This window comes from Juglans microcarpa x Juglans regia, chromosome 3D (assembly GCF_004785595.1).
Source record: "Juglans microcarpa x Juglans regia isolate MS1-56 chromosome 3D, Jm3101_v1.0, whole genome shotgun sequence".
Lineage (NCBI taxonomy): Eukaryota > Viridiplantae > Streptophyta > Magnoliopsida > Fagales > Juglandaceae > Juglans > Juglans microcarpa x Juglans regia.
In genome coordinates, this window is record NC_054598.1 from 38,928,802 (window position 1) to 38,937,358 (window position 8,557).

The following is an 8,557-nucleotide window of genomic DNA, read 5'->3' on the forward strand; positions in this document are numbered from 1 at the left end:
GAAAAAACAAAATACTAACGAGACTCCCGGCGATAGCTCTAGTGTTATTCTATACAAAAAATTTATTCATCATCCTCTCATTATTACATATAATATGATATTAGATAATAAATTTAAAAGTAAAATATAATAAATAATTTTTAATTATCTAATTCTATTTAATAAAATGATGAGATGATGATTAAAATTGGATTATTCTATTCTATATATTTACTTTACGATCGATGTGTCATCCTGTGACTGTGATCTGTTAACTGCAAATCTGCAACGCAGGCCGCCAGCTAGCTAGGGCATGCAGCACAAGCCTACGAGTCAACGAGCATACACATATCTTGTAAGTTCGTTGGGCTTTACTACCAACAACATTTACATTTATATTCCAGACAGCTTTTCTTTACTTCTTTCAATTTCCAGACATATCATCATCATCTTCCAATATATTATATATTAGCTCCCCAAATCAATTTTCTGCAGGCTATCTACTTTTCTCTCATTCTCTCAAGAATTCTTCTCTTCCATTTCTTGGCCAGCTCTCTCATGTACGCACGTAGCTCTCTCTGAAAAGAAGCCATATATGGACCGACGTCGCCGGAAACGAGCCAATATCTCCAGTACTTTTGAGTCTGAAGGTCAGTAACCCAGCCAGGAACAAGCTTTTTAATTAATTAATGTTTGTTTTCAGTACTTAATGGGTTTTGTTTTTCCTATATATCCTTAATTGTCTCCTCCAGCTAGATGAAACCTTCTAATTAATTACGTACTTGTTCTGTTTTTCTGTCTGACAGAGGTTAGTAGCATTGAATGGGAGGTTATAAACATGACTGAACAAGAAGAGGATCTCTTCTATAGAATGTATAGACTTGTTGGAGAAAGGTAAGTTTATTAGTAATTAGTCATTTCAAATATTCGTTATGTTATTAATTTTTCAGAAAACAATCCTCACATAAACACCTACCCAAGTGGTTAGAACGGTAAATTAATATATATCATATATAATTGTAAAAATATTAAATATTTTTTTTTGTTCTCAGCCAACAACCTTTCATAACATAAAAAACATTCTCTTTTGAGGCTAACATAGTGATGCGTGTAGAGAACACACTGTATATATGAATGGTGCCCATATTTTATTCATCCTCCATTAATGATCTTAAGACATGTACCTAAGGAATGTAAACTTTTTTAGTTATATATGATTATAGAGAAATGCTTTAACTATGTACAAAAGATCCCATAAAAATAAACTTACAAACTCATTTAATTTGATATGGTACGATGTTAGATTGTAAGACTATATACTTTTATTATAAAGTAAATCTAACATATCATATGAAATTAAATCAATCTGTAAATTTGATTATTTTTGTAGAATCTCTAGCTATATGGTTGTAGCACTTTTCGTGAATATACATATATATATATTTACACGAATATATTTAATATATGAAATGGTGGATGGCTTCAAAATTCAGCAAATTCTTATAATTATTATATATAATAGCATGTGCATGCATAATTTGTATTATTTTAGTAGTAGTGATTTTCAACATCGATCCCATTTCAAGTGATTGCCAGATACTAATTTATAACGCTTACGAATTCCTTCAGGTGGGATTTAATAGCTGGCCGGATTCCAGGCCGAAAACCTGAAGAAATAGAGAGATTTTGGATAATGAGACATTGGGAAGGGCTAGCAGCTGGTCGAAGAAAATTGCACAAGAAAGAGAGTCCCAGATCAGTGTTTGCACTTTGATTAATTAATAGTTTTGTCGTCTTTTATTAATTAACTTTAGCACAAGTTTTTATTTATTTATTTTTATTTTTTTGTCGAAACTCTGATCGTATGAATATTAATGGATAATGAACAATCTCCCGGCATCGGCCAATGGACCGTATTGCAAGACAAATAGGTACAGGGGAATATATATACAGCATAGATACGTAATTATCAAACTTTGGAATATTCAAATGGTTTTGCAGTGTAGCAGGGCGGAAATGCATCTTCTTTCGAAAAATAGCAGCCTTTTTTAGTCTTCGTTGCTGTCACCATTGCTGCCCTAACATTATCCTAACTGCCATGATTGGACTGTGTTGTGGTTTCTCATAACAAGTAGTAGTATGATGAAAGTTAAAAAAAAAGAAAAAGAAAGAAAGAAGGAAATTATTACAATTAGTTTGTTTTCACAATTCTTCTCAATTCATCTCATCTAATTATTACAAATTTTTAAAATTTTCACACAAAATAAAATAAACAATTCAACTTTTTTAGATTCCAAAACAAAAATAATATTAAAAAAATATATTATAACAATATTTTATTCAACTTTTAATTTTAATTTTAACTCATCTCATCTTAACTATGAAAACAAACGAGCCTAAAAAACTCAACTAGCTAGCTAGCTACTTGTGGGAAACTTGTATATATGATTATATGCAGTAGTGTCGTTGGGTCTGAAAATTCAATTTAGTAGTGTTGGACTTCTATATATGTTCATCTAGGTGCTGCTGCTGCTGCTAATTTTGTTCGGACAATGTTTGGGTCGTAAAAGACTATAATACAGATCATTTGTACTCAGCGGGACTCGGTTACAGAAACCATTAAGAGGGAGGAGTTGTAATACAGATGCAATAATAGCTGCTGTTTCGTTTACACTTATAAACGTTGGTGACGATAATCCACTCGAGCTCGATGCTTGAGCTCATGAGAGCCTTAACTGCCTTATTGAAGCTAGTAGCTTGGTATAATGCTAAGAGTCTGGACTCTGGGGCTGCCGAGTGAAAATATGCCCGTTCAATTCTTTGAGAGCAGCCACTTCCAAGCTCTCTCTCTCTCACAGGACAACCTAAATAGAACTAGTACGCATGGGTTAATGTCTTCGCTCAAGATCGATCCAACTAAATATATACTTTGTGCACCAAAACTTAATCTGTGATTAGGAAAAAGTTGTCCTCAAATTATGGTTCCTGTATAAAAGGGAAAAACGGGGGCTTAACGCAAGGAAAACAGTCTCGTGTTTGCATGAAAACAGAAATAGCCAAACAAATTTAGTCTTGAATATGAAAATTTATCTGATTATATTTATCCTTCATTCAAGTACAAAAGTAGCTGGTGAAGAAATTTGACGCTTGAAATGAAAAATGATTAGAAATAAGAGTCAGCTATGCAGTATGAAATGAGAAGCTGGGGAGGATAAGTGACAACCACATCATCAAGAGCAAGCCGGGGAAGAACAGGCTGCCTCCAGTTAGCAGCTCCACAACCATCAACATCAGTGATTCCATTAATGCTCTCTTCTTGTGAATGTAGAGAGAGAACAGGTTTTAGTCTTTCAAAACTTCATGATACCTCTCATGGGAGATCCCAACTTTCTTTATTATCTCTTCCTCCGTTGGTAATCTACGAAGCTCAAACAACAGCTCAAGTTTGGCTTGCTGAATTTCTAGTCTAACCTGCATAAACGTAAGCATGAAAGTTTATTATAGGCCTGATCTATTCATTTAAGGCATCCATTATATGCCCATCGAATCCATTTTGACAAACTCTATCATTTTGGAATATGTAATTTCATTCAAGTCTGGATGACCCTAATATATCTTACAAAGTTCTAAAGCCAAGGTTCGTTCAGCAATACAAGGCAAGATAAAAGAGTTCAGAAATTACTTTCAATAAAACAAAGCGACTGCATGCATTTCCAGCCTACTTCCCATGGTAATTGTCTCACTATTTCGATACTTCTTTGTTGCTCAAGGCATTAGCCCACAAATAACACAAATAACTGCTTCAGACGCCTCAGTTGCCCTATTTTCTACAATGGCGCCTCCTTAACTACAACAATTTTCTTCACTTCCAACAACATATGACTCCTAAATGATCAAAATTTTCCATCCAGCCTAGACTACCAGTTACAGGACTCATGTAAATCAATATGCTACTATAAACAAAAAGAGGAATAGAAATCCGGGGAGGAAGAAAGCATACCGATTCAAGGCCAAATGAAACATGAGTAAAGTTTGAGAGGGTCATGGAATGTATAACGGCATGCTTGATCCAAAAAATTACTATAAATGGAGAGCCGGAATCTCCTTTTTGGTTAAAAATATCTATGGCTGTAATAAGTCCCTTCACTCCGGCCTGACAAAGGTCTTGGAATTTTGGGCCATTTGTGAAGTCTTGAAAATACTTGTTGATTACAAACAAAACAAGACAGAGATTGTGCCACAACCAAAGTTATTGCGCTCATTAATGTTTACAGACAATATAATCAGCCTCTCCTTCATCATAAGTATACAAAAGCCAAAAATAATACAGAGGAATGGAACAGAACAGGATAGAGACTAAAACGTGCAGTGTGTTCTTTATATCATCACCAAGACTAGAAACTAAAATGTGCTTGTAGTAGCTGATTTCATTTGGAGTGGAAGTCAAATGTTATAATTGTGACTCGCAATACATTCTATATGCACCAAACATTAAAGTCACCAACCTTAGAAGGATGCCAATTTCAGAGCATATCTTTCACTTTTTACAGGCTCTCTTTGAATGCGCATTTTCTTGCTGCCATATGTAAATGTATATCCTCGAGAACATTTCTTAAAATTACCAAGAGAAGACCTCTACAATGTTGTTTAAATGAAGATAAGAAGATAAGTCTTGTTGTTGTCAGACAAAGAAACATCAAGAATGCGGATTTCATACCCCATTTGCATCTTACTACATACTAGAATCCGTCAAACATCAATGCATCTGAATGCCACATTAGTTTTGAAGAAACATTTTGCAGTATTTCTGCATAACCAACAGGAGTGAAAAATAAAAATAAAAAAACCCCATAAAAATACGAAGAATATGGAAATTGTCATTTCCAAATTGGAATTAGAATGTCCACCTTCATGGGTTGCATCAACTTGAACAACCAAGCATGCTCCACAGAAGGAAGAACTGGAGGTATCTTCATCTTTTTCCAGTCCAAACTAACCATATCCGTTGAAGCTGAATACGTCCTCACAAGGCTCTCAGTCACCGCACTTTCATCCCTAATATCTTTTCTCTTCCATTTTGCAGCAATCACTTCATCTTCCTTGTTCTTTTTCAATGCAATCCTTTCACCAAGACTCAACCTTTTAGCCTTCTTTGTTTGGTTTGTGATCACATTAGCACTAGCTAGCTCTCTTCTTTCCTTTTCATCACCTTCAGTAATCTTCCTCCTCCTTCCCCAAACTTTTCTCACCTTGCAATCACATTGGACTTGTCTACTTTTTTTTTTTTTTTTCCCAATAGGAAATATATAGATAGAATAAAAAGAGTATCCAATACAGAATTAATATTACAAAGCACAAAGGAAAACTATGGGGGATCAAATCCAGTGTGGGTCCAATACAGAGAGCCATGAGTGACAAGATCCCGGGTAATGTTGAGTGAGTTAGCAACCCTTTGAGCAAACTCATGTGCCATATGGTTGGCATTTCGGGGGACATGTAAAGATCTCTAGTCCATGAATTGACTGAGATGGTGTCGACAATCCTCAATGATGCTGTGGATAGACCAATCTATATCTTCAAGGCAATTGCTGATAGCTTTGTGGACTAGTTGTGAGTCACCTTCTAGGTAGATGAATTGAGCTTTGAGCACCAGAGTTTCATTGATAGCCAGCAAAGCTGCTTGTGCTTCATCATAGAGAAGGGTAGATGCTTGGATGCTTTTTGTCCATGACTTGAGAATTTATCCTCTAGAGTTGTTGCACATGCCTGCAATAATGGTGAAGTTTTTCCGAATAGCTGCATCGTAATTGACCTTCGTGAAACCAAATGGAGGGGCTGACCAGTTTGCAAGATGGGGGATCTTTGGTTTTGTTGCCAGGCTATGGTGTGTTCTGGGGAAAGACGATTCACTAGCATTGAGATTCTAAAGTGAAAGGGATGGTTTGTCCTAGATTGGCTTTGTTGCGGAACATCCAAATTTGGTCTATAGCTATGGAGGCAAAGATTTGGAATGGATGGATTTGGTCTAAAGACATGTTTAGAGTGGGATTGGTGGAATTATTAGGTTAATCCAATTTTGTATGGGTTGAGATGAGAAAGTTTCGATGTTGAGTGGCCATGGAGATTGGCGCAAAATAACATGGAATAAATGGCAACTGAGGAAGGTATGTGCTAAGCTGTCAGGGATGGTATAGCAAAGTAAGCAAGAGGTGTCGGTTGTGGTTGGAAGGTGAAGGCGAGAGGCTATGATGCTTTTTGTGGGAAGGGAGTTCCAGTTGATTTTCCTGAGTAGAAGTTTGAGGCAAGCTTGAAGTTTGAGTTTTTAGAGCTTTTCCCATTGGGTTGCAGGTTGGGTTGGGTTTTGAGAGGGAGTTGAAATGTTGGAGATGAGATTGAAAGTTGATTTAATAGAGAACTTTCCTAAGGGGGATGGAGCCTAGATGAGTTCATCATTGTTGTCATTTGTGGGGAGATGAATGTTGAGAATAGAGTTAGCAATGTTTGGTTTAAAGGATGAGAAGATTTTGTGTCTATCCGATTGCTTTGGATGGTTTAGGATGAAGTTGGAGACAAGAATTGAGGTATCTTGGTTGAGGTTTGGGATAGGTGGGGAGGAGTGAGGGATCAATTATCAGAGAAGACTTTAGTGGATCTACCATTTTTTACTGTGAAGAAAGCTCATTTTGTGATGACAGGTTTTGTTTTGCTTAAGCCTTTCCAAAACCAAGATTCCGAAGTTTTTACTTTAGAAACCAGAAAAGGGTCATTTTTCATGTATTTTGCAATGATGTTTTTGGGCCAAAGTTTGTTGCAACCGATAAAGAGTTGCAAACTGAGTTTAGGAGGAGTGAAAGGTTTAGTGCATGCATATTTCGGATTCCTAGACCTCCCAAAGGCTTAGGTTGACAAATTGAGTCCTAGCTTCTCAAATAGAGGTGATTTGCATTGTCCAGTTTGTGTCCCCACCAAAATTTCATGAGCATGGTGTCCAAGGAGTTGCAAAGATTTTTTGAGAGGAGAAAAGAAGACATACTATATGAGGGGATGGTTGAGGCCATGGAGGTGATGAGCGTGGTTCTGGTAGCTTAAGATAGGATTTTTGTTTGCCAACTTTCAAGTTTGGAGATGATGTGGTTTTTTATGGCTTTGAAGGCTTCATTTTTATTTTTTGGAAGAATGAGGGGAAGTCCAAGGTATTAGGTTTTGGCAGGTACTTGTTTCAAATGTAAGGTGTTGAGGAGAGATAAGGTGGTTTGAAAGGGGGTATTCTTACTAATGAAGGTAATGGATTTGCTGTTGTTGATGCTATGTCCTGACCAGACCATATAAGTAAGAAGAGTAGATTGGATGGTTTGTGCTTCTTGCAAATTTACTTTTGAAAAAAGGATGAGATCGTCAGCGAAGAGGAGGTGTGTGATTGAGGGGCAAGAGTGGGCTATTTTGATGCCGTGAAGGTGATTTGATGCTTCAGCTTTGTTTAGTAAACGAGATAAGACTTATGTGCCCATGATGAAAAGAAACAGGGATATCAGATCTCCTTGCCTGAACCCACGAGTGGGAGAGAAAGAATAGTAAGGAGAGTCATTGAGTAAGATTGAGTATTTAGGAGTGGTGATGCATTCTTTAATTAGCTAAATCTATTTTTGGCGACATTTTTGAACGTAAAGAATAAAATCTCATTCCATTCTATCAGAGCTTTCTCCATATCCATTTTAATGGCCATGCTACCACTTATCCCTTGCTTTTGACAGATTTTATGGAATATTTCATGAGCAATAATGGAGTTTTCTTGGATAATTCTTCATAGGACAAAAGTAGCTTGCAGAAGAGAAATGAATCTGTGAAGCACTCTTTTGAGTCTATTAGCAAGAATTTTTTAAATAATTTTATAAGTAACATTGTACAAACTAATGGGTCTTGAGTTACTCGCATTGGTTGGAGCTTCATTCATGGGATGAGTGCAATGTGGGTGTGATTCATCGCTTTGAGAAGGCGACCATGTTGATAGAAATACTTTACAGTAGATATGATTTCTTTGCTTGTAATCTGCCAACTTGTTTTAAAGAAATTTGCAGTTATTCCATCCGGACCTGGGACTTTGTGAGCCCCAAGGGAAAATAGTGCCTCCTTTATTTCATATCCTTTTGGGATGTTACAGAGGGAAAGATTGTCAGTAGGGTCAATAACAGGTGGAAGGAGATTTGAGAGTTCTGAAGAAAATTGTAGGTTGCTTGATGAAAAAATCTTTTTGAAGTGCTCTAAAAAGAGTTCTCCAATGTCTGTACATCCTGATCTCCAATTACCTTCTTGATCTTTTAGCAAATCAATAGAGTTCCTACAGTGTCTGATTACTGTACTAGCATGAAAATACCTTGTGTTGAGATCATTTGAGGAGAGCCATTGATGACGTGGCTTTTGTTTCCACAATAATTCTTCTCTTTTTAGCTACTCATGGAGAGCTGTGCATAGAGCTTCCTCTCTTGCTTTGTTATCTCCTGTGGGGTCCAAGTTCTAAACATTATCTATTTCTGTGTTGAGCGCTTTGACTTGTTGTCTTATATGACCAAAATACTTGTAG

General features: G+C 36.5%; 1 protein-coding gene and 1 pseudogene across 3 annotated transcripts; one reads left to right on the forward strand and one right to left on the reverse strand.

Moving 5' to 3' along the window:
• The first annotated feature begins 202 nt into the window (after positions 1-202).
• On the forward strand, positions 203-1,868 carry LOC121254122 (transcription factor TRY). Of its 3 annotated transcripts, none has more exons than XM_041154084.1 (4): positions 203-338; positions 531-629; positions 786-873; positions 1,609-1,868. In XM_041154084.1, the coding sequence occupies exons 1-4, from the start codon at positions 293-295 to the stop codon at positions 1,751-1,753; spliced, it is 378 nt and encodes a 125-aa protein (XP_041010018.1). In that variant the 5' UTR covers positions 203-292; the 3' UTR covers positions 1,754-1,868. The 3 variants fall into 3 exon arrangements, with proteins under 3 accessions (XP_041010018.1, XP_041010020.1, XP_041010019.1); XM_041154086.1 differs by having other exon boundaries at positions 226-338; positions 475-629; XM_041154085.1 differs by lacking the exon at positions 203-338 and having other exon boundaries at positions 400-629.
• Positions 1,869-3,142: 1,274 nt separating this feature from the next.
• On the reverse strand, positions 3,143-5,781 carry LOC121255316 (annotated as a pseudogene).
• Between the last annotated feature and the right edge of the window lie 2,776 nt (positions 5,782-8,557).

Coding starts and splice junctions, on each gene's coding strand:
- LOC121254122 (XM_041154084.1), top strand. CDS start 293: ATGCAGCACAAGCCTACGAGTCAACGAGCATACACATATCTTGTAA. Junction 339..530: donor AGCATACACATATCTTGTAA/GTTCGTTGGGCT, acceptor TTTCTTGGCCAG/CTCTCTCATGTACGCACGTA. Junction 630..785: donor CAGTACTTTTGAGTCTGAAG/GTCAGTAACCCA, acceptor TCTGTCTGACAG/AGGTTAGTAGCATTGAATGG.